Here is a 25,792-nt window from a genome sequence, read left to right on the forward strand (position 1 = left end):
GAGAGCTTTGCCAGCTCTCACCTCTCTCTGTGTCTCCAAGCATGCAGTGTCTGTGGCCTGGCTTTCCACGCACAGAGTGCTGGCAGGGGACGGCTGTGCATTTGCACCTGAAGGGAAGTTAAGAGAGGGCAGATGTGATGCAGCTGTAGGGGAGTTTTGGCTTTCAAGGGTCTGGGTGCGAGCAAGCAAAGAAAACAAGAAGGAAGTACCTGACACAAGTATGATGTGTATTCTGCTATGAATTGCATGCCTTTGGTACCGTGGGTCTTCCATGGTTGTCACCACTATCCTCTTGCATTCCTGAAACCCAGTGTGTTTCAGGTGGAAGGTGGTTTGCTTTGAAAGCAGCTTTGTAATTATGTTTAGCCAGTCCACTGTGCTCTGGAAGATCATCAGGAGGGCTGAGAAAAAGGAACTCTCTCTTCATAGCAAAATTAAGAGATCAGATTTTTCTAGTGTCTTAAGATAGATTTACGAAATGAGAGTCATAGTGACCACGACCTCTCAAATTCCAGGTGTGGATCATTGTGGAGGATAGGAAGGAGTCGTGAAAGGCTTGGAGGGGAAATCATGGGGCGGGCACATCTCTGGGGAGGTACCACAGGGTGTGGCACAGGCAGGGAAATGTACTTGTGGTGGGACTTCTTCCTGCTGGGGCAGGGCACCTGAAGAAAAGAGGGAAAAGTGCCAAGGGCGCTCAGAGCACAAGCTTTGAGGGTGGGAATGGCAATGGCATAGGCAAGGATCACACAGGGAGGATTTGAGTTAAGTAACATGAGAGATAAGTGGAACTGAAGCAGGGTCCAAAGCTGAGCAACCAGAGAAGTGAAGCAGCCTGGCAGAGATGCAAAGCAGAATCCTGGAGCCTCCAAGGGACCTTGCAGGGTGAAAGGGACTGCCCTGGCCAGGGTTACTCTGGGCTCTGAAGAAGTCAGATGTTATTGTCACTGGTGCCCTCTGCTGCTGCTAGATCATATTTTTAATTTTTTAAAAAAATATTTCTTGTCCTTTGCCAACACTGTAAATCTTTACCACCTGGTAAAGGGAGTGCTCTGGGGTCTCACTACAGTACTTTTAAGTGAGCACGTGTAAGCATGGAGATAGTATTTTCCTCTTTGATGAAGTCTTACTTTTAAGCACTAAGCATAAGGTCTCAGTTCTTTACATCTTAGTAAGTTGTGCAGTTGTCCCTTCTGATCCCTGCTGGTCTGATTTCCTTTGGAATCAGCACTAAGCTCAAATTCAGGTTTTCCATGAGCTTATGTTTTCACCTGGACGTGTCTGACATTCCCCTGGTACAGTGATTTTTCCAGTTATAACCAGACAGACATGGTTTTATGTGACTAACTGCTATTGACTTTGTCTCTCACTCAGTGGTTATCAGTATGAAAACACTGAATCATTTTGTATAGACACCATTCCCATGCCTTGATAGGTACAACATTTTTTTCCCTGATGAAGAGTCAAAAGGTTTCATTATCTGAGATCATAAAATATGTTGATGAAGTTTGTTGAAGTTGTCCCCAGCACTTCCTCCAAGGTATGACCACGTAGAAGACTCTCTTATTTTCTCAGCCACAGCAGAAACACCAGAGCAGTAATTTTTGGAGTGAGTGAAGGAGTACAGGGAGACCTGCACAAGTGATGATAAAAGCAGTCCCACAGCAGCAGTGATGTGTCCATGATGTACAAGAATCAGTTCAGGGCCTTTGGGGCTGTCCCAAGCTCTGTGGCTAATGGAGTGCTCTCAGGCAGATCATGTCACCAACCAGTCAGTCCCTAAGCTCTGTGTCTATCTGCACCTTCAGCACTTTTGCAATTGAAAGCTTCTGCTATTCGCTTTGTGTGTCTTCTGATAGCAACAAGCGTGTAAGCATTAGTATGTGTAGTGGCAGAAACAAGAGGCTCCAGGAAGCATGGAGTATAAATTTGCTCATTTTAGAAAGCCTGTGTGCAGACCCCTTATGAAAATAACAGTCAAAGCAAAGCAGGGAGAGAAAGATCAATTATTTTATCTCTTAAAGCAGAGGAGAGCTCAGAAAAGGAATATTCACTAACTCCACAGCAGAATGAATTTTAGCTTGTTATCAATGGGCTTTTTGTATACTTATTTGACTTTTATAATTGTGTCAGCACTGTATCATAGCTTTTCCTTTCCCAAGAGCCTGCCAGGCCAAGATTGAAAAATGAGTTATCATACTGTGGAGGGGTCTATTTGAAGATGATGAAGGCATTACTGGATAATTCTGCACTTATACATTCCCACCTTAATCCAGAGTGTTTCTTCTGAATTGAATTCCTGCATATTTGTACCAGTGTTTTAGAGTGAAGAGTCTTCTCATACTGAGATTTTTTTGTTGTATTACTTGGTGCCTGGGTTTGTCCTTTCTTGAGCTGGAATCCCAGACGACGTACAAGAGGATATTTCTAGGTAGATAGAGGAATAAGACTGTTAACTTTGCCGCCTTTCTGCTGCAAAGTCCTTCCCTGAGTAGGGAAATCACCATGTTGCTGTAACTGTTTGCATGAAGTGTTCTGTGGTTGTGGCTGTTGGCTACTCTGCCCACTGTGCATTTCAAGGAGCTGAACAGCAGTGGAGAGAGGAGGATTCCTTCAGCCATATTTACAATATGGTTTTAGAGTTAGACCCTGATCTTCCTCAAGCTGTGGGCAACGTGTTGGACCCTGGCATTACCCCCAGGTACAGCTGTTAGAAGGAAGTGATCTTAGTTTCTCAAATGGGACAGATGGGGACAGGTGGTTTATGAGTTTGAGTCAAGGATAGTAATAAATAGGAGCCCAGCTGCTTTCAAGGAGACTGGATGGTATATAATACTGGCATTAACTGGCATTAAAAAAACAAAGATAGAAAAAAGAAGATGTTGCACCTTTGCAAATCCTCAATTTGTGGCTGATGAAAATTCCAGCACAGGCAATACCAGCCGGGAGAGGGCACTGGGACCTCAAAACACTCGGAGGAGCCTGAACACTTTACACAGTCCATGGTGAGACTTAACAGCAACAGGACATCCCCCTCCTGCATCCTCCCATTCTGATCAGAAGTTATTAACAAACTAGCCAAGCAACAGAAGTTGTTAATTTCTCAAAATAAGTACCAGTTAACAGAGTATTCACCCAATCATGTTTTGTTTTGGATTGCTTTGTTTTGTTTTATGTTTTTGGGTTGGGTTGGGTTGGGTTGGGTTAGATTGCTTGGTTGTTTGGGTTTTTTTTTTTGTCACAGGACACCTACCAGCCTTTCAGTGTTTAATAATGACACTATTTCCAGATACCATTCCACACTATTTCTCTTCTGGTAAGGAGAACATATCAGTGGTGGGTAGGAACCCAGCCACCTCCTATAAGCAAACTCCGTAAGGACTTTGTATTACAAGGACTTCATGTCGCAAGGACTTTGTATTGCAAGGACTTTGGTTCTGTTCACTTTTAAATAGCATTTTTTATGTTAATATATGAGTACATGACCTTTGGGAATAAAACTAGGAATTTTTTTTTCTGAAGCACAATTTTCATAACAAACGGTTTGGTTTGGTTTGGTTTTTGGGGGGTTGTGTGTGTTTGTATTGTTTGGGTTGTGTTTTTTCTTTCAAAACATTGTTGGTGGATTTGGATGAAAACTAGACTACAAAACCAGAATTTGCTTCCTGCTGAAGGAAGGACAAGAAGAGGCCTGAGTGAGGGACTGTAGCAAGAATTTCAGTTGTGTAACTCTTGATAGGATTAATTGGTCAGTTCATGAGATTAAGGTGTAATTCTTAGGTTGAACAGAGCTGTTTTGCATTAGATGGCAGCACTGAAAAATGACCTGAAGGTTAATTTTCTGTCTCATGTTTGATTTAGGAGCAGCCTGTAACACAGAAAGTAAAATGGATCTCAGGTGTTACATCACCTGTGTAGACATCCACCTTCTATGGACACAAAGCGATCCTTCTCTCTGTCAAGGAATAAATGACTTTCAGCACAAGATTTAAATGAACATCACACAGATTTGTCCAAATTTCTGTAGCCTATCTACAGGTTGCATATATCCCTATGTTGCAGGCTCAGGTATGTCAGCTATGGTCCGTATGGCCTTCCTCTACTGATGCAATCACACTGCACGTGGCCATTTAGGTTGTACAACACATTGTCAAAACTGGGACAAATAATGTGTCTGGCCAGAGGCCTGGAAAGAAAGAGGCTCCACAGAGCATCTGAGAAAGCAGCACATTTGCAGCACCTCACCTTCTCCAGCACAAAACTTGGTGAGCAGTGATCTGAAGGAATCATTTTGTTTATCATGACAATGTGAGCCCTGGTACCACTCCTTGGACCTGGGATATGCCAACCAGCAGTAGAAGAATGTCCCAGACCACCCATAGCTCATCTCTCTTTGTTTTAAGGACTCCCACCAAATGGCCTGGTCCTGGAAGTTACAGATCTCTGTAATCCAGCTCTCAAAGCAATAGTTATGGTGACTTGTGTCTCTGAATAGGGAGGGGAAAGAGAAATCCTTCTGCCTCTGTGCTCTCTCCACTCAGGGAGTGGAGGGTCTCTTAGGCTGGGAGCATCGGGTCAGTCTGTGACTACACGACACAGAACTTTTTCATATGGAGCAAACAAATCTCTAGGTCCATAAGAAGTGCTCTGCAGAGCTCCAGAAATGTTCTGTCATGATGGAGACAACCTTGCTGCACCTGTAAGACCCTGGCTCTGCAGGTTCTTCTGAATATTTCTTCTCTTAAAAGAGGGGAAAATGTGACACATGTAGCATTTGTCTTTGTGCAGTGTCACCTCCCACTGGGGCTTCTTCTTATTTAGGGTTTTGGTTTGGGAAATAAAATTATGCTTGGAGTATGAAGAATAAGGAAAGCAAATATTTTCAGGATGACTGATTGATGTGAAGTTGACGGACTGCAAGGAAGGCCTTCCTCTGTGTAACTAGAGGTAGAACAGGGGTCTACTGACATTACTCCAAGTTCTCCCATATCAATACCAGACAAGACTGGAAGAAAATTCTTAGGAAGGGCTCCTTAAGGGTTTTTTCTGCCACAGACTATTGTCTGTAGGTGTCTGACTTGGTGTATGTTTCTTTAGAGTTTACTCCGTGCTGTAATATTCTGCTGCCACATTAAAATGGAGAAAAATTTACTTAACCCAGCACAGACATAATGAATTTATTATACTATCCCACTGATAGAACAAGGCTATATATACATAACTCCAGGAGATTCAGATTCCCTTATATATCACTAAAAAATTAAATGAAAAAAAAATGGTTGAGGCAAGTAGTTTAGAATCCTTTTAAAATTTGTATACCATGGTTATATATTATCCAAATAGCTGTATTTGTTTTTATAATACTGCTTTATCTCACCTAAATTTGTTTGTTACCTTCTATTGCTCTTCATATAAGCCAGGATATATTTCTCTTTGTGGCAGAAGGGGAAGCACTTCGAAAGTACCTTCTTGATCTTTGTACATCCTTTACTTTCCAGCAGCACAGTGTGTTTGTGTCTATGGAATGAAATGGGACCCCTTGCCTGGGCACCTACCAGTATCTCTTCCTCCTGCTCTTGCCTCTGCAGACCGTAGTCCCCTGCAGGATCTCAGAAGTGGAGTCACTGCCCTCCTCTGAGAAACCTGCTGCTCATGGGCTGTGCCCTCATCCTGCATTTATTCTGCCATGTGTTTTATTTTAGCTGTGTCTACCTGCTACCCCCAGATAGGTCTTGCTTATTGACCAGGTTTTTGTGCTGAAGCTTCCTGCTGGCAGCACTCTGAGACCTCTGCATCTGACCAGTCTCCTGTGGGGAATGATAGTGTATCCATGCTGCTTGGACCTGGTTTTCTGAGATCATATTTTACCTAGAGCCCTCTCTCTTCTTGGCCTCCAAGTACATAGTCGAGACAATTGAAGTCCAGGATCTGCTCCTAGGGGTTGGGCTGATGACTTTCTGCCTCAATGGCTTATTTTCCCCCAGGAGGCAGACTGCAGCCTGGAAACAATATTCAGATGGACCCATGGGAAGCAAACCAAATTGATCTGTCTCCAGGAGTGGCACAAACCACTCTTAAGGATGAATCCAGTATTGAGTCTAGAGCTTGGTGAAACGTGATTCCCACTTAGGAAAAGCCCTTTACTATGTAAAAAGAGGGTAGCAACGTTCCTTTTTTATTATCATTTTCTCAATTTTTCCTTCATTAAGGCTGAAACACTTTTAGGCAGGTCTTTGCCCTCACATGATCTATAAGTACCCTCAGGTACAGCTGGATCAAATAATAAACAAGAATCCTTTCTTAATAGCTCTTAGTCTAATGAGTCAATGTACCTTACATGAAAGGTGCAATGAAAGATACTGTCAAACACTCAAAGAGGTCATGGAAGTTCAGTCTTCATTTTCAGCAAAACCTAGTTACAAAGTCTGATGTTGGAAACCTTTCAACTGGATTAACTGAGTTCATTAACAAATATTTAACCAATCCATTTGCACTGATAAATATCCTTACCAAGTCCTTGTGAAATAACAGATAAGCTGTGCAATGGCTGTTTTGCTTCTAGCAACTGTGCCATCTGAGCTGCTAACTACTAACAGAATGTATTGTACAGTACCACATCTTGATCTTTTGCCTTAGCACTACCGGGAAATTCACTGTAATTATTAACTTTATTTGAAAGTCACAGACAAAAAGGCAGAGGTACATACCCAGTTATTTAATTTTTTATTGAAAAATTTTTAATTGAAATATCATATATTTCATACCTCTTTAGTGGGAAAAATAAATCATAGTTGATGTTCTCCTCTTTTACTATTCCAAACTACAGAGGATAGGGGACATCTTTCATGTTTATGAGAGAGAATGCATTAGGCACCATCATTTCCAGAGGAGGTGATATGTGCAAGAGAAGACAACGGTAGGGAGGAGGGGACGAGCCACCTTTCACACTTGAAGGAGGTAGGGATGAGAGCTGCACCATAGGAGTCTTCACATGGGCGCTGTTTGCCCAGTGATCCCACGTCTGAAACCTGTAGTGGAAGAGATTGTTACATGCTTTGGAATGAGGCAAGAGAATCAATCCCTGAATCCAGACAGCTGCCATGGAAGAGAATGATCCCTATGGGCTCTGAACCAATCACTGTTAAACATTAAATGAAACTCAAATACAATTATTAGCTTAGAAAATCTCACTTCAGCATGAACTACTCACATTTTTTTTTAATCAAGTGAACTCTGCCTTTGGGTCACTGATGAGTTCATCTTTTATCTTAACTTTCTAGTCACTGCTGCTTGTGTCCTGCCAGAAAAACAGTCTGTTCATCTTCTACTCAGATACTGCTTGTGAGTTCATGTAAGTTCTTGTTCCTTGTGGGATAAAGGCCATGAATAATGTGACAGTTCACTATCCACTGCCAGAGCATTTCATGGCTGATTTCCATCATGACGAGTGAAAAAGACATCCTAGAAACTCTCCCATAACTCTGCAATTTCTCCTTTTCCCTCAGTCACCATGTAGCTGATGTAAACCCTCACACAGGGAATGACCTGGCGTCTTTGGCTATGGCAAGCAATGATCCCCTCTGTCTCACCTGTCTCTGTCCTAGGACCCTACAGCCCCACTACATGCACTACATACTCAGTTTGGCACTGATTTCTACAGAAAAAGGTCCTTTCTAGACAGTGCCCTCCACCCTGTCCTGGGCTCTCTGCATTTTTCTTTGACTTGTAGTAAACTTTTCTCTCACTTTCTTCCATCTTCTGACACAGCTCTTCTTTCTCAAGTTTCTCTGCATTTAGAGTAAGGAAACATGAATTTGCTTTAGAGTAAGGAAACATGAATTACACTTTTATGACACTTGCTGTAATTTGACATGTTTAGGAGGAAAGCCTGACTGACAGATACCATTATCTGTAAACCTGAAGTTAAAATGTTGCTAGTTTCTAGAATTGTCTTCATTCAAAAACTAACCTCCTAAACAGTAAGAAACTATGTAAATCCATCAGTGGGAACTGGTCTGGAAGATGAGAAGATTAGCCAGTGATGTGTTCTCTGGCAGACTCCTATGGGGTATTGCAGTAGGAGCTTCTCGCACGATATTGAGGAACTTGCCATAGCCTGACTGTCGACACAATCAACAAGGAGATAGTGTCACCAAAGTGAAGATCCTCTTTGACTACCATCATCCTGCTAGAAAGGTCCAGCACTGGCTGACTGTGACACTGTAGTGTGATCACTTCTAAGGGCTGTGCTCTTTCTTTGATTTCCTCCTTTAACTTCTCAAGCCACTCTGCTACCTCTGTGCTTCTGTCTCTGGCAGGACTGAAAGGCATTTTGAAGGCATACATTATATCACTTGGCATCAGCATCAGTTGCCTTTTTTTTTTTTTTTTTTTTGTATTTTAAATGCATGATTTATCATCTGTTTTCCTTATCACTGTAGTTACTGGATATCATGAAATGTTAACAAAGGTTTTGTTATTTGATGATTGCTGAATTCTTCTTGAAATTTAAATTGTCATTTGGTGAATTTTTCTGTTATCATTTTTATTTATGATATACACTATTTTCAGAACATAAAGACTACCAGAAAGTTGTGTGTTTCCATGATCTTTTGTGATGATGATAAGCAACTTGTTAAAATTTCAGAATGCCTCTAGTTAAGGCCCTAGCCCGAGTTTGAGCAGGTCTGTGTTCAGGTCCTGTTTGTGCTGAAGATTCCTTGCTCAGCCTTTGGAAAGACACAGTGGGCCCTCTGCCCTTTGATGACGGTGTAACAGATGGGGACAGCTGATAATGTTGCCCCTTTACTGCTTTATCTCTGAGGGCATGGACCTTCTGGATGACCTGCTGTACACCATGGTGGTTCTGCAGCTGGCTCAGGAGGAGCTCCACTGCTCATGCAGACAGCTGAGAGCAGCAGTCTCAGGAACTCTGCTAAGCTCAGGCAACCTCTTTGAAACACACAGCCTTCACTTCTGTGCCTCTCTTTACCATGTATAGCACCTGACTGACTTTTCCCATTTCCTGACTCTTTTTTGACTAGTTCAGGGAAGTGCCTCTTCTTTCTTAATGCAAGTGCCTGTTCTTTCTTAAGCTGATCATAGACTAGAACTAAGCACCTTGGCTTTATTGAAAGATGATGGGGTATAGGAGCAATATAGTGATTAACTGTGGGTGGAGTAACAGTACAGGTCAAGGGAAGGCTGTTATCAGCTTCATTTCCTTGCCCTTCTGATGACTAAAAGGCAGTTTGCCAGGTATTGCTAGTGACTGATGAACTTCACTGATTTCATCCTTTTTCAGCTGAGTTATGTTTTGGGTCTAGTGAGTTCATACACAAATATTTAACCAAGTTTCTTGATCTACCTAGTCAAATATAATTTCTGTGATCTGAAAACTACTGATGTGGTTTGTATCTTATCTCTAGTACTACGTGTAACATTTTTCAAATATGTATGTGTGTTATACAAATTTTGAATGCTGTAATTATCACTCAACCTTAATATATTCTGATCATGGCAGATCTTTTGTCAAATTGCTGCCAGAAATAATGCAGAGGTTGATATATTTATTTTCTATATGGCACTAAGGAAAGTCCTATCTAAAAGTAGTAACAGTTTAGTACCTGAGATGTTGGTATTCACAGCAGAACACACAAGATGATTTCCATAGGTTACTCTGCTGTCCTGGTTTTGGACGGGCAGAGTTAATCATCTTCATAATAGCTGGTATGGGGCCATGTTTTGGATTTGTGCTGGAAACAGGGTTGATAATTCAGACATGTTTTAATTATTGTTGAGCAGTGCTTGCAGAGCCTCAAGATCTTTTCGACTTCTCTTACCACCCTACCAAAGAAGCTGGGGCTGCACAAGAACACAAGGAGATACAGCTGGGATGGCTGATCCCAACTGACCAAAGCGACATTTCATACCATATAGCAACATGCTGAGCATATAAACTAGGGGGAACTAGGCTGGGGCCACTGCTCTGTGGTTTCTGGGCATCAGTCGGTTACTAGTGAGTTTTTGGTTTCCATCACTCGTCTTTCTTGAGTTTCATGTTTATTTTTTTTTTTTAATTTCCTTTTCATCATCATCATTGTTGGTGTTGCTGCTGTTGGATAGCCTGAAGTTGTGTCAGGGGAGGTTTAGGTTGGATATTAAAAAAAAACTTTCTTCACCCAGAGGCTGGGTGGGCACTGGAACAGGTGCCCCAGGCAGCACCAAGCCTGACAGAGTTCAAGAAGTGTTTGGCCGATACTCTCAGGCACATGGTGTGATTCTTGGGGATGGTCCTGTGCAGGGCCAGGAGTTGGATTCAATGATCCTTGTGGGTCCCTTCCAACTTGGTATAGTCTGTGATAAAAGCCAAGGAAGCTGTTTCAAACAGAACTCTCCAGGGAGATTTTGCTACAGAGCAACTCTCTTTGACCCACTTCATTTTTCTTGCCATTATGTATTTTTCTTTTCATTACCCACTACTGGATAATGCTGAAACAGTTTCATAGATCAGAGATAAACAGAGATAAAAAACCTCCTTTTGCACTGATTCTAATTCAGGGTGACTTTAAGAATAATGTCATGTCTCTTTCTTATAACATGGAAACTTCCTCCAGTGATGAAACTAAGTTTTTTTTTCATTCCACTAATGTTTCCCTTCCCTTTCTCAAGCTGCAGTTGTTAGCATCTTCTGCTCTCTACAGGTGTCCTCTTCCCTTGTTTATTTGTTTCCTTGCTGGGGCTTCACTGGGTCTGAATTACCATTGCTTTAGGGTTATTACATAACTCACAAAAGTCAACTTCAGTAACATTAATTTTTATCTTGAGCAGATTAATAAGTAATCTCATATCTCTTCAGGAATAGGAAGGCACTATTGGATAATTTCAACCACGTGCTTTGGTATTACAGCATATAAATAAGCAGGGATTTACAGGTCCAACATCAGGCTCTTCTGACACAACTTCTCTTCCTCAGCTCACCATGGAGCTCCTGGGAACAACTACTATTATCTTGCTTGTCTGCATCTCATGCCTTCTTCTCTTGGCCACATGGAGAAGCGTATCACAGAAAGGGAAGGAGCCTCCTGGTCCCTTCTCACTTCCCATTGTTGGAAATCTGCTCCAGGTGAACCCATGGAACGTGCCTGAAAGCTTGAAGAAGGTAAGGGACTGTTTCCTTCTTTTCTATGTTGTCTTCATTGTCTAAAAAAAGCCCAGTCTCTGCAGTCTGAGGTTAATTCACAGGCTTAATTTGCATTGACCAAATGTTAGACTCAAATAGAAACAAAAGGTTTCCCAGATATACATGCTTCTGAAATCTATATATCTAATTCTATATATTACAAGTCAGTTTACATATTTGCAATGATCATACTAACGAAGAGTCACATGCTGACCTCACAGGATTTGCTTTGATTACAATCAAGGCACTGATGCTACTACAATATGCACTATAATCCTCCTGTGCCCAACTCCTCACTGTGATGGAAACATGGCTTGGCCCTTTTTTGGGGAGAAACCTGCTCCATTTTGCTGCTTCTGCTCCCCAGCAGATATGTAGGATCACCTGGGAGTGGAACTAGCAAGTAAAGAAATTGAAGCAAAAAGGTTTGGAGGTGAATTGTGCCGTCCATTCCCTCCCCTGGCTGATGTCACCCATCTGGCAAAAAACCCCTGTGTGTTGCAAGGTCTGGAAGGAATGTTCAGCTGAAGTGCCTGTTCCTTAGGGGATTGTGAGGGTATGGTGGCAGATATATGGATGGGGCTGGTGTCCCTGGGTTCTTCAGAGCAAAACTGTGGTGATGGTTGACGTCACTGTGTGTTTTGTCAGATACACATATACCCAGATGAGTCATTTTTGCCCTTGTGCTTGCGAATGTTAAGAATCATGAGCACCCTCAGGCATTCTGCTGTGTTTCAGAGCACTAAGTGATTCAGTTTCCCACCATGAAAAAACCACAGGATTTCCTCTATTTTAGTCTTATAAAGTGAGCATAAGAAGCATTCCAGGTTAGAAAAAATAGCCCAAGAATCTGCAGTTGTAGCCAAAAGTAGATGCTGGGAAGGAGTACATGATTAGTGCAAGGATGCACTCTCTGCTGACATACTCAATTTTCAGGGGTCTGTGGCCCAGGAAATTGGAGAAACAGCTTTGCTGTTTGTGCTCAAAAACCCTTTAGGTATTTGCTTCCATATGTGTGTATGATTTGGTTTTGAGCTCATGTAAACTCTTATCCACTATGCCCTGCAGAAAGGTCTTTCAGAATGTTTTGCCAACCCTATGAAGGGCTGTTTTCTCGGATTTGGATTTGATACTTTGTCACTTCCATTCATATCACTACTTCTTGCATAATTCCCCCTTCCCTTGTCTGTAATTCATAGCTGACAGAGCTCTGCACTGCTGTTAATCAATGTCATGTCTCAGCAATGCTGGGACAATGGCAGATCACCGCTCAGACCCCTTTGCTACAAAATCCTTTTCACATGATTAACATTCAGGCATGTTGTTCTTTGTGTTCCTCTCTCCTACAGCTCAGTGAGAAGTATGGTCCTGTCTTCACGGTACATTTAGGCCCACGAAAGGCTGTGGTGCTGTATGGTTATGATGTTGTGAAAGAAGCTCTGATTGATCAAGGAGATGACTTTAGTGGAAGAGGTAATCTACCACTGATTGAAAAACTCTTCCAAGGCACAGGTATGTCCTTTGTAATCTTAGCATAAAAGATTTCTGAAAATACTCTAAATATACACACAGCTACGGAACCAGCAAAAGGAAAGTCCACAGCACAACAAAGATAAAATAATATAGGCTGACCCTGTAAGGGCCACATTCAAGATTAGGCCATGAGATTATTCACCAGGTCAGTCCCCAGTATGGCATTTATCTGCGTAAATAGTACATATTCCATGGTATTATATACAGTGCAGTTCCAGTGATACTGTCAATAAGTATATGCTCTGTGAAGGGGCGTAGCAGAACATTTAATAGTTATGTCAGTGCAAAGGCCATGTGCTTGTGGCCTAGACCAATTCAGTGCCAGTGTTACTTATTTACTTACATCCTAACATAGGTTTTCTTGTTCTGGGAATAAACACAGTTTTACTCAAAGTGCTGTGACAGATGGATCAAATTTGTCACCTCCAGAATTGCACAGAGGTCACATTTTTGGATATATAGCAATAGCAGCATAACTCCGCAGAGAGGTGTCTTTTCAGGTTCACTACTTACTGTGTAGCTCCCACTTAGGGAAAAAAAGTCTGTTTCCTCATGAAGGTCTATTTTTCCTCCCTGTGCCAGGCATTGTGACTAGCAATGGCGAGACCTGGAAGCAGCTCCGACGATTTGCACTCACAACCTTGCGGGATTTTGGGATGGGGAAAAGGGGCATCGAGGAGCGAATCCAGGAGGAAGCTCATTTTCTGGTGGAGAGGCTCAAGAACACACATGGTAGGATAAGGACTTTGTGCCTGCTAGGACATCATGTACCTTTGCAATGAGACAATGAGGCGTATAGGACTGTTTCACAAAATCTATGACCCAATATTGGGCATATGGTTGCTGTTTCTGCTCCCTGCTTCTATAGGCAAAGTTATCACTCCTGACAGTCGGTCAGTCAAAGGCACTGTGACAATGGGGAGGATAAATGTAGGAGACAGGGTTAGGGAGTATCCTTTTACCTGTTCTGCTTGAGTGACAAGACAGGAAGTGGCAAAATGAACAGCTTTGCCACAAAGCCAAGGGTTTGATGGAATTCAGCCATGGAGACAGGGCTGGACATTGCCAGCATGCAAGCAACGTGCACTTCCTCACTTTGTCTCCTGCAGCTCCATGTAAACACATCTTGAAGAAGTGGATGACTAGAGAACTCATTTACAGATATTTAGGTTTGGGTCCAGTCCATCTGAACACTGGATAGACACACCTCCCAATTGGTGGGGCTGTCCAATGGGAACAGGGGCTGCTTTTGAAAGCAGGGTATAAGGTAACCCCCTTGGTTTCGACCTATAAATGTGTCTTCTGGTAGTATACAGGTCAGTGTTAGTTTTAAATACTTTCCCTGAGAGTGGCACAGTACCAGCCTGGATCCCAGGCTTTCATTACACATTCCATCGAGCAAGCTCTCAATGTGTGCTGATTCTGCAAGGTGGAAAAAGCAGATGGATCTAACAGAATGATGAAGCATCACTGTTTTCCACGAGCTGCTAATTTGGCCTGGCTTCATAGATAAACATTCCTGTTACAAATTAGAGAAAACGCTTTCACCTGCATTGCTTTTATCCTTTGACTTACACAGTAATACTTATTTCTTATGCTCTTATACACTTAAAAGTATTTCTTATGCCCTTGCCAAACTTCCAATTCTAGCTCACGTTGTTACAGCATCTTTTACTGGGTACTGAAAGGCTTTGAAGCAAGATATATACAACTGAAAAGGATAAAGCCATTATCTACCCCTAGTGCAAATAACAAATAGCTGATTAGTATCTTCTAAGTTCAGCATTAATATACTCACCACCTCTGATGAGACATCTGCTGAGTTTTCAATGGCCAGGGAGTCACCAGTCAGGTAGAGAAGGGTTGATGCCATTGCTGCTTGGAACAGGCTGATTCTCAATGCTGTCAAGTTGACATTTTCTGACTCCTTGGTTTTCTTTCAGGATTTTATACCTTTTTGTATTGTTATTTCTCCTCTTGAAACCTTGAGATGCAACTTACCACTCTCTCTAATTATATTTTTCCTTTCTCTCTTGGGTCTCATCTTGCTTTTTTCTTATGCTGTTGTTTTCTTCTTAGATATTAATGCAGCTGTGCTATTGAAACTAAACTTTGATCACAGGCATTTGAAAGCCTAGGAGAGGGTTATACAATGGAATTTATGGTAATGGAGTTCATAAACACAATGCAATAATCTAAACCCATGGTTCAAGCAAAGTCCTCACGTTTTCACTGGGATTTCATGAGAATTCTTAGGCCATTTCTAATAATATATAAGGCAGACAGGTGTGTGCCAGCTGAAGAGAACTAAGGCGCTCAGACAAGTGTTCAAGTGTTCTGCTGAGAACTGTGCAAAAGAGATACTTAAACCATTCTAGTTGAAGTGAAATTAGTTCACTTCAAGAAGAGAGGAATAAATTGGACAAGCCGTTCACCATCCTTTCAAAGGACCGCGAAACTGTGGACCTCAAGAGGATGTGAAACTACCCTGTAGGGTCAGAGGAGATGATCCCTGAAATACTGAAAGTAAGGTAACATTTCTTTTGTTTGTTGTGACAGCGCGACCTTTCAGCCCTGACAACTTCCTAGTCCATGCTGTTTCCAACATCATCTGCTCCATTGTCTTTGGGGATCGGTTTGATTATGAGGACAAGAAATTCCTAACTTTAATCGATTTGATAGATGAAAACAACAAGCTCCAGACCTCTCTACAAACACAGGTGTGTATGGTTATATTTAATATTCATTATTATAATATTTATTAATGAATATTTATTCATATTATTCATTTTTAATTAGAGGGGACTTTCCTAAATTTTGGAAAAAGAAAAAAAAAATTGAAAGTGAAAAAGACAGTTAAATAACCAGTTCCTGCTGGTTTTTTCTTATCTTATGGAATTGTGATTGTACGTCCAAAGGATATAATTGCAATATTTGCTGAAGTGCAGTCCATCCTTGAATGTAGTAAAACCATAAAGTAAATGGCATTAAAATTCTGAGTAATAAAGACCTACCATTCCAAAACAGTTTAATTGTCCCATTTTCTTAGTTTCAATTAGGGGAACATATTATTGTATCTGCATTAATCAGAATGCGCTTTTTTATAATTTTATTTTTACAGCTATATAATTTCTTCCCAACTGCCATGGAGATAATACCTGGACCTCATAAAAAACTGATAAAAAATGTTGAACAAGTTGATCAATTTACAACAGAAATCGTAATGGAGCACCAGAAAACCATAGATCCCACTTGTCCTCGAGATTTTATTGATGCTTTTCTTAACAAAATGGAACAGGTATTGTAAGAGTAGAGATTTATTGGATTATAAGGAAATCACTACTTGAATCACATCTTTTCTTTTCACTTGTGATGGGGCACTGGGCTTTTGCAAATACAGAGGGGAACTTGCTCTTCTTGCCACATCAACCAATCTGGTTAACATAATTCAATGCTACTCCCATATTAAAAAAGGTTCATAATATTATTTAGTAGAAGTACCATAAATGCTGGCGTTCTGGGGAGTGTCGTATTTTTGAAAGGACATTAGATATGTTTATAAACATACATTATGGGTACAAGACTTTTTAAACAAGCTTCTAGGTTTTGTCATTCAAAACCTTCTGCCAAATCTTCTTGCAGGAGAAAGGGAATGTTGACTCAAAATTCACCGTTGAGACCTTGTCCAGAACCACGCTCGACTTGTTCCTTGCAGGAACAGGGACCACCAGCCTCACACTGAGATATGGAATTCTGATCCTCCATAAATACCCAGAGATAGTAGGTAATAGAAAAGGAAATAAATAATGTTAAAATTTTTAGCAGGTTACAGGATCAGTTTAGACAACTCATGTCACTACTGCATGTGGCAATGGTCCCCTGACTAATAAACATGTCTTTGCAGTGCAGAAATGTGTATTAATCTTAGTTCTATTCACAAGAAGGAGAGGTTAATACTAAGTATGTTCATATATTCCTGATTTACTAAAGGCAAGTTGCGTTGTAAATACAGGGAGAGACTTAGGCAAACAGATGGACTACTTGTCCACTGAGCATTTACTCATTTCCTAACAGAGAAAATGCAAAAGGAGATTGATTCCGTGATTGGCCGAGACCGAAGCCCCCGCATGGCAGATCGGAACCAGATGCCCTACACAGAGGCTGTGATCCATGAAATCCAGAGATACATTGATTTCCTTCCACTTAATGTCCCACATTCTGTGATCAGAGACACCAAGTTCAGAGACTATTTCATCGCCAAGGTCTGTTCCACTGTGTCTGAGAAAGGTCATAATATTCTGAAAACTATTTTATGTTCTATTCTTTGTATTTTATTTAATTTTCAAAAGCACTGAAATGTTATATTGAATTGGAATAGTTTTGTTTGGAAGGGGATTCTGGTAGTTATTAAGTCCAACCCCTTGTATTAGAAAAGGAAAAAAGAAAAGATTTTTCATCCTCTATGTGAAAAGGGAGGTAGAGCTTTCTGTTTTTTTACATAAATGTAAGGTGTATTCTATTTGGAAGCAATATTAAATACTCTAAACAGACTCACCACTAAAATTCATTAAAAAAACCATCTTTGCCATACCGATGTCATATATTTTCACTCAGTAAATGCTCATTTTAAGATGGTTAAACTTTGAGTATCTTTCTATTTAGCTCTGGGAACTTCTTAATCCCTCTTTGCTTTAGCAAATCTCCATTGTACCTTTTTTTTGTCAATTCAGGACACTCTGATATTGCCTATGCTGACTTCCGTCCTAAAAGATAGCAAGGAATTTCCAAATCCAGAAAAATTTGACCCAGGACATTTTCTGAATGCAAATGGTACCTTTAAAAAGAGTGACTACTTTCTGCCGTTTTCTACCGGTAAGACCTCTTCCTGTTTCAGATCCTAGACTATCCTCTCCTAGAACCTATTTGAAAATTTCAGTGACTCCATCGCCAGAGTCTGTACAGTGATGTCTGGTCACATCTGCTAAAGTCACTTTTGGGAAGCTGTAACCCCTGTAGTGGAGTTTCAGTTGACTTCCTTTCTTACCAACCACAAAAGTTACTTCAATGCCTTCTGCAAGAGGGGGTGTATAAAGTGGGACTCAGCCATGCAACTTCTCTCTCTCCAAACTTACCATCAAACAGCAGCAGAACATGAGAAACCAGAGCATTCAAACCACCTTAGCCCACTGAGCACTCTTATTATTCTAGACCCTTAGTTCCTAGTTTAAATCACTTCCTTCCCCAAAATGCTGCACTGGTGCCTGTGCCTTCTGAGACGTCTGAACTGTCAAGGAACAGTGGTAAAACCAGTTAGCAAGCAAAATCACCTCAATTTTTATTATTTTCTTTTCTTGCAGGAAAACGTGTCTGTGCAGGAGAAGGTCTGGCCCGGATGGAGATATTCATATTCTTAACATCCATCCTGCAGAACTTTAATCTGAAGCCTGTTGTGGATTACAAGGACATTGACATTACTCCAATAATCACCAGTCTGGCAAGCATGCCCCGACCCTATCAGGTCTCTTTTGTTCCACGTTAGCCAAAAGAAACCTGTTGCCAGCTCCCAAACTCATGAATGCTCTGGTTGAATGACAGTCATTTCCCAGTCTGTTGAGACTGAAACACTCAGGTAATTTTCTAGATACTGTATGGAGACAAAAGTGCTTAGAAAAGAAAATTGTATGGTGCTGTTATAATCACCACAGCCAGTTCTAAACAGAGTAGGCAAATGCACAGAGAAGAACACAGCTCCCTGGGCAAAATTATACAGGTTCTCCTCTGCACCTACTTCGCTCAGCTCTGTTTCCTGTCTAGCTCCTGACATATGAGGGTGTGTGTCTGGCTGTCTGAGAGCCCTGCTGCTGTTGTCCATATCACTTGATCATCTCAGCACAACAGAACAGATGCTTGTACTCCAGGATTTCCTCTCTCTTCTGTGCTTTCAATTTGTTTGTAACCTATTTGTAAAGACAAGTGTAAAACGGTGACATTTTTTCTGTTAGATGATGATCATCTAATATATTCTTGTCCCAGTACTTACTGTCTACTGTGGTGGGAATGGAGTTTATCAGTGACTGGGCAGATGGGTCATCTTCTGTGTGATTGTAATGAAGATTTGTGAAGTTACAACTTATATTGCAAAATAAAAAAGTGGTACACTGAATTGTTCTTTTTCTCAGATCCCAGACCATCTTTCAGTGAAAAACCTGCATCCACAAAGCTTGTATTTCCAAATGTTTTTCAAGCCTTGTACACCGTTGAAATCTGACTGTTTCATTTCACATGTATACGAAATGTTCTATGGCTTGAACAATGAGCTGGCTAATGACCTATAAACTTCCATTCCGAATGTGGGATAATACAGGATTTATGAGAACTGCAGCTGTTATTACAGAGCTGTCCATTGTGGCAGAAAAAGGGCAAATTAAATAATACCAGCATACCCCCAGTGCCATTTCCTAGACAAATGCCAGCTTGCATCTTCCCATTTTTTATGAAGTACATGAAGATCACTACAGCAGTGTTACAATGAAGCAAAAAATATAAATAGTGACTACATGAATTGCCAATCATACATGTACAGATCTGGGATTGGCATTTCCTGTCTTGATCACCTTCCCTGCAATGTATAATATATAGTGATTACAGTGAAGACAGAGAGCTGAATCTGTGGGAAAAGACAGCAACTGTAATATTACTACAATGGTATTAACTGTTTATTAACAGGCCAAACTTGTTTCCTTTGGAAGTATTAATAAGCTAGATATACCATGACTTGGTGGCATAGCATGCCAAAGGCAAAAGCCACAAATGTCACAGATTCATAGAAATAAGTTGGCTCATCAGATAAAAAGAAGAAAGCACTCTATAATTCCTCTTTAGCTGTGCCATGACTAAAATAGCCAAAGTAAATGAGGAAGCTGCTTCCTTGTTTCAGACATCTTCCTCCATGCTGAAGTGACAAGGAGGCAGCCAATGCAGATCAGCAAGAAAACAGCTTTAGCACCCAGACACTGCAACATGGTATGAAATGGGTGTTGAAATCAGAGGAGGGCTAAAGCCGTGTCCTCGAAGCCTCACTTTATGTCACTTGCGGTACAAAAAGCAGTGCAATGGTAACCAAAAACTGCTTACATTAGCTCTGGGTTAACTAAAAAAATTAGGCACTGTTGAAAAGCCCTACATGTCCCATGAAGCCATACAGTTCCCTCTCCCTGCCTGCCAGCACACAGTGCAGCCTAGACTTTTTCTTCTGCACGGACAGTGCAGACAGTGCATTACTTGCTCAGGTGCAGAACCAGGCAGGACTGTATGAATTTTCTATGGCAAACCTGACACAATGTCCTGTCACTTGACCATCTGAAGACTTTTGAACTTGATTAATCTGTTCTGCACACTGTTGCTATTAGTTCCCAAATAACTCTCACAGAACATAAGCACCTCTGTGAGCCTGAGTTTCTAAGATGCTTCCAAGAATCTGGGAAGCAGCTACAGAACCAAGTAAGGCGGACACGTACTAACGAAGAAAAGAACTGGCAAATTCTTCAACATACCTAAGTGTCCCCAAGTGAAGAACTCAGTGAAGGAATCCATAAGGCAAACAAATGTACTTCAGCATTTTCCCCATAATAGGGCAATAACACTTGCCTGAGCTACTATTATAAATTAATGTGACTTACTTACACAGATTAATTGGATGTCTGGACATAAAGGACAGATGTGGGTCAAGGGAGATGGGGTGATCAAAGGTAAAACCAAGCAGTTTGGAGTAACCAGGTGTAAACTCAAATATCTTTAAATTTTTTGTTGAAAAGGAAAGAAACACAGGCAGAGTGCATACCAGAGCCTCATGTACTCTCATGTGACATAGGTCTTATAGGCTGCAGGGAAGGATGCTGAGACATTTCTGAATTCCCACACAGAAGCTTAATTTAAAATGGAAAGTTGTGAAAACAGTGGTTTTATCCACAACTGTCAAGTTTCTTAGTGATTCTCCCAGCTGCCTTTTCAGATGTATTTTTGACCTCTTGGGACGTCAGTGTTCCCTTGATAACCCTACACAGTAGCATGTTAAGCTATACATGACCATCAAGAGGTTCAAACTTTCAACCTAAGGGTTGAAAATAGCTTTGTATGACATAGAACATTCTGAGGTTCACTAGCACTGCTTTATCCTGAGGATGAAGCTCTCAACTGGATTACTGATTAACACTGAGGAACTCTGGTTCCAGGTCTCACCTTTCTAAATGGATCTTGTGTTTGGCATACAAATACACCAGAGATGTTTTCTGACATGAATCATAACTGTAACTCCCCCTACTTGTGTGCTGCGGGATATAGAGCCTCCCCTCAACTGAGACACACACACACCCCCATGGAGCAAAGGTTCCCCCTTCCTTGCAGTTGATGCCTCAGCTGATGCCTCTTGAGTTCTCCCCGCTGACACAGTGCCCTCTTCTGTCCCTCCGCAGTCCTGCCAGGAAAACAGCGCGAGCACAGAAATTCTGCTCCTATTTTAAACCTAGGACAGAAGGCACTCAAAGATCATCCGTTTCACCGTTTTTAAACAGCACTAGGAAAAGTGTCTGTCCTAACTAATTACCCTGCTGTACACTGCCCAACACAATAAGGATGTTTACCACACTGGTATGTGACTAAACATTCTTCTAAACAGACTGTATTTTTTTCCTATGTATCAGCACTTGTACTATTCTCAACTGCAACTTACTCAAAAGCCAGCTTGAAGTACTCACGGTCAACAGGTATGGAAAAAGTCCCTGGAGTAGAAGGCATGCCTGTTCAGTAGGCAGGGCTCTGCCAAATTAGCAATTTGGAAATTGTTGATCTGGTGGAGAAGCAGCTTTTTATGCTGGGCATACCACTTCAAAAACTACTAGGATCACAACTCACGGGTAAAGTACAGAAAGGATCTCCTAAGTTAACTGAGCACGTGATAGAGTAATAAATCTTGCAGTTTCACCTGTGGCCCAGGCAGTCAAAGAATGCAACTGCAACAATACTTGATGCAGAGTTTGACACGTTCTCTTCTACCATCTTCCGTAGCTGGAAGAAGTGTCCTTTGAAAAAATAAAAAACCAGTTTACATAATCTTTCCAACAGGAACTTAGGATTCCAGAGAAACAAATGTAGTAAGTTGTTTTATTGTAAATTTATAATAATTAGTCTCCCTATTTCAAATAGATAATGGGGGATACCAAAATTAGGGTCTTCAATACCTCTCTCAAAAGTCCAAAGGCCCAGGTACCTTCTCAACACAGAGCTCAGTGAAGAAAAAAGTGAAGTTTTGGTCCTACTGCTACTGAGGGAAAATGTCTTTACAGAGGACTTTCTTAGGCAGAATATTTCATGTGAAAAACAGGACTAACACACATATAGCCAATATCAACATGGGTTAGGGACAGGTTTCTACTTTTCACTGCAAAACAACTGAGCAACAGAACCTCCAGAGAAGAGGAAAATATTATTCAGCCTTAAGCCTGAATACAGCCTACTGTATTCAGTATCTAGAAGTTCCCAGTCTCAATGTCAGCTGCAACCAAATCCTTGGCAAGATACAGAACTGCTGTTGTGTAAAACCTGGAATCAGTCTGATTCATTGCCCAACTCCAACTTAAAGACTGTTTAACTTCATCGCTTCTCCAGTTTTTTGTACTTGGCTTCTGCAGAAGGAAAAATAACAATATTTTAGTACAGGGTAGGTAAGAGCTTTGTACCTTGTAAGCTGCTATACATCTTAAAATTCAAGTTAATTTACTGTATCATTCAGGATCCTTTATTATTAACGTATTTAGGCAAATATAATTGTACAATACTTTTTTCTCAAGCACCTTGCTTAAGTCAGAAAACTAATAATAATAACCTAATCCATGAGAACCTGGGTGCCTTTATGAATTCCTCTGTTTTCAGGACCAAACACAGATCTCATCAGTGCATATTGTAAAAGAGAAATCAAGCCTCCCTAACAAGCTGTAGTTTAATCACATCTGTACTAGTCCACTGTAACATAACTTGTTATTATAATCTTTTCCCAAAGGCAACTCCACAGCTCAGATTCGTTAAACAGAGCTTACTTTCTTTCTTTTTAACCCCCCTTGCAAGGCACTATGCTGCTAAGTCGTAACAGTAGAGAACAGTAGTTACCAAGCTTTTTGGAATATGCATCCAATTTATACGCTGCCTGCTCCAGAGCTGCAACCTGCTCCTCAATTAGGTTTATTTGTTCCAGATACGGCTGAAGATCAGCATCTTAAAAAACGAGGAAAATTGTATCTGTCAGTTCTCAGTAATGCACTTCCAAAAAACAGTTCACACTTGAAACACAAGAACTTCTCATTACATTCTTCAGATAGAACAATTTCATAGCTCCTTACTTCCCCTGCCCCAAAATTAAGTGGTTGACACTGGCAGCCATATTCCAGGAAAGCATAAATTGTTTAAGAGTACTGACTAGACTTTAACACAAGTAACAACAGAACATGAATCAAAATAAGTGCTATTCCTATCAGATCTAAAATCTGGGGTAAACAAGGACATAAATTCAGATGTATTTTCTCTTATGCTAGTCTACATGGTCTATAGATGTAAAGAAATATACAAGATTAGCATTTTACAGTAGCACATCTATTTCAGTGAGTTTTCTTTCCTTCAGCACATAATGGAATGTGAACCTTCTGACTCTTAAGATGCTTCACTTCCCAAACAAGTGCACCATTCATTATACCCCTACCATATTTGGTGTACTTACATTTTTGATTCAAATCCTTAAGATTTCTACTGATGTTTATAGCAATATCTTTCATTTCTAGGTACTTCAAGCTAGTCAGCTTATTCATGTTTTCCAAGAGTTTGTAGTCTTCACTGGTGGCTTAAAAAAGAATAAAGTTTATTTTATTAAAGGCTGATGTGGTTTGAATCACGTGCAGACTTTTCAAGAGGACAAGAGATTTCAAACCAAGAGAAAAATGTAGAGAATAGTCTGGATGGCAATCCAAGTATTAGTATAACACGTTACAAAATGAGAGATGACCTTTTGTGGACTGCAAAAATCAACTAAGCTGATGAATTCACCTGTATTTTTTTTCTTTTTTGAGAGAAAAATTTACTAATTCCTCACATTTCTACTCTTACTCTGTTAAGTTAGACAGTTATGTTTACAAAAATGATAGCACAAATTCAGACTGGTCATCTGTACCACATGTCCTTCAAGTCTGTGCAAATTAGTGGTGCTGTGAAGTGCTTTCAGAATTAGAGCCTATGGAATGCACTAAGCTGATGAGCAGTTTACTTTGCTCAGGTTAATTTTGCACAGTAGTTTATTCTAAAGCATCAACATACTGGAAAAACGTGTGCATGATCCTTGCTCCTTTCTAGTCTTTCTTAACCTAGACTGTTTTCGTTTGTTCACTTTTCCATATACAAACTTATGCGAGACGAAAAAGAATTATTTTTTAAGTTGCTGATACCATAGTGAATTATTTTGAAAAGTATTTGTGCTATTCTTGGACTTTATTAAATTAATAAGACTAATCTCAGTGTTGTTAGTAGCCTAGCAACATGCCAGACTTGAACTGACAGTCTTACCAGATGTGATTTAAATTAGTTTAGACAAACTACGCAACAGATTTCCTTGAAAGAAAGTGAAAAGAAACAAGAACTTACTTGTAGGTCAATATTGCAGTGCCTTACCTGTCAGTTCTCCCGTTAAGTAAGTGGCCATTTTGCTGAACATGTCTTTACAGAGTTCATTGATGTCTGCCTCCGCTGGTTCCTTTGCTTCCTCCGCGGTTTCAACAGCAGGATCCTCTACTCGGGGTACAGACATTACAGGGTTAAGGCAAAGCTGTAGCAGGTGGAGGAACACACCGGAATGATGCCCCACGCTTTTTTTCCTTTAAACTGCCTACATCTACCTCCCATATAAGTTGTCTACTTTAAGCTAAAGGGTAACAAACCCTGGCAGATTCCTTGAAGCAGCTGATACCATACCAAAATTATTTCAAAACAATACTCTAGGAAGCATTCAAGAGACAGGCACCCGGCCTGACCGCACTGGCAAGTATCGACCCCCTCCTTTGCTTAGACGGGAGGTAAGGAATTTGGGAAGAACTTCTGAGTGACTTTGCGCATGGTGCTGATGTTTATTTCCAGTCAGCGACCCGGAACAGAAGCACAGTCGCCCCAGAGCGCCTGACGGGGGTTACAGCAGATCCCCGCCTGTGGAAAGCGGCAATCCCCGCTCTTCTCCAAACCCGTTTCTACCACAGCCTCGTTCTGCCCTTCCCCGGAGCCTTCCGGCACCTCTCCCCCAGCCCCACAGGCCGACCTTTCCCTCCTCGCCAGCGTTTGCCGGCTGCACACGAAGGCTGCCCGAGGCCCGCGGCCGGAGCAGGGGAGTCAAGCGGGGAGGACGCGCCGGGGCAGCAGCAGCACCAGCAGCACCAGCCGGCCCGGCCCGGTCGGCACACTCAAGGCCCCGGGCCCCTCCCAGCGCCTCGGCCTGCCCGGACCCTGCCCCGCACCGCGGCCCCAGGCGCGCCCGGCCCCGGCCCCCCGGTCCTTACGCTTGGCGGGCTGCGCGCCGGCCTCGGGCGGCCCCTCCGCCGCGGCCGCCATGGGCTCCGAGCCCCTCCCGCAGCGCCGCGCCCGCCTCCTCCGGCCGCGCCAGGCCCGGCACCGCCTCTCGCCGGGCGGGGACGAGCCCCGGCCCCGCCTCTCCCTGAGCTGCCGGCGGCGGCGGCTGAGAGGGGGTGACAGCGGCGGGAACGGGCAAGAACACGCAGCCCTCGCTCCGGCAGCAGGAGAGAGACAAACACCGTGTAAAAAGAGGCACGAGTTTACTTGTCACCAGAGAGGGCGTGGCTGCGTGCTCGACGAGGCTGCGCCGCCAGAGCGATCACTGTCCCTTGAACACCACGGCCGCACTTTCGCACCACAGGCCCGGCCCTCACAGGCGAACTCTCTAGTCCTGTGTTTGAGGATATCTTCCTTTGGCGTTTGCTGGTCCACTTGCATCCGTGGGTCTTAATGCAACTTAATAGCATCTCTGCTGTTGGTGAT

At 41.9% G+C, this 25,792-nt stretch overlaps 2 protein-coding genes across 2 annotated transcripts; one reads left to right on the forward strand and one right to left on the reverse strand.

The window, feature by feature from the left end:
• Nucleotides 1–10,936: 10,936 nt before the first annotated feature.
• Nucleotides 10,937–18,878, forward strand: LOC126634877 (cytochrome P450 2H1-like). Its single transcript, XM_050305739.1, has 9 exons — nt 10,937–11,161; nt 12,532–12,694; nt 13,298–13,447; nt 15,275–15,435; nt 15,837–16,013; nt 16,358–16,499; nt 16,790–16,977; nt 17,446–17,587; nt 18,073–18,878. The coding sequence occupies exons 1-9, from the start codon at nt 10,982–10,984 to the stop codon at nt 18,252–18,254; spliced, it is 1,485 nt and encodes a 494-aa protein (XP_050161696.1). The 5' UTR covers nt 10,937–10,981; the 3' UTR covers nt 18,255–18,878.
• A 2,982-nt stretch (nt 18,879–21,860) lies between these two features.
• BLOC1S2 (biogenesis of lysosomal organelles complex 1 subunit 2) lies at nt 21,861–25,423 on the reverse strand. Its single transcript, XM_050305753.1, has 5 exons — nt 25,297–25,423; nt 24,422–24,538; nt 23,481–23,600; nt 22,877–22,981; nt 21,861–22,395 (listed from the first exon to the last, which is right to left on the reverse strand). The coding sequence occupies exons 1-5, from the start codon at nt 25,346–25,348 to the stop codon at nt 22,364–22,366; spliced, it is 426 nt and encodes a 141-aa protein (XP_050161710.1). The 5' UTR covers nt 25,349–25,423; the 3' UTR covers nt 21,861–22,363.
• Between the last annotated feature and the right edge of the window lie 369 nt (nt 25,424–25,792).

Source organism: Myiozetetes cayanensis, unplaced genomic scaffold, assembly GCF_022539395.1.
Source record: "Myiozetetes cayanensis isolate MyiCay16 unplaced genomic scaffold, myiCay2020 scf10, whole genome shotgun sequence".
Classification (NCBI taxonomy): Eukaryota; Metazoa; Chordata; class Aves; order Passeriformes; family Tyrannidae; genus Myiozetetes; species Myiozetetes cayanensis.

Excerpts from the sequence above, each read along its gene's own strand:
- LOC126634877 (XM_050305739.1), top strand. The coding sequence starts at position 10,982 with ATGGAGCTCCTGGGAACAACTACTATTATCTTGCTTGTCTGCATCTCA. Across the intron at positions 13,448-15,274 it reads GAGGCTCAAGAACACACATG|CGCGACCTTTCAGCCCTGAC; the intron begins GTAGGATAAGGA and ends TTGTTGTGACAG. Across the intron at positions 15,436-15,836 it reads AGACCTCTCTACAAACACAG|CTATATAATTTCTTCCCAAC; the intron begins GTGTGTATGGTT and ends TTATTTTTACAG.
- BLOC1S2 (XM_050305753.1), bottom strand. The coding sequence starts at position 25,348 with ATGGCGGCCGCGGCGGAGGGGCCGCCCGAGGCCGGCGCGCAGCCCGCC. Across the intron at positions 23,601-24,421 it reads CTTAACGGGAGAACTGACAG|CCACCAGTGAAGACTACAAA; the intron begins GTAAGGCACTGC and ends TTCTTTTTTAAG. Across the intron at positions 22,982-23,480 it reads TAAGGATTTGAATCAAAAAT|ATGCTGATCTTCAGCCGTAT; the intron begins GTAAGTACACCA and ends TCGTTTTTTAAG.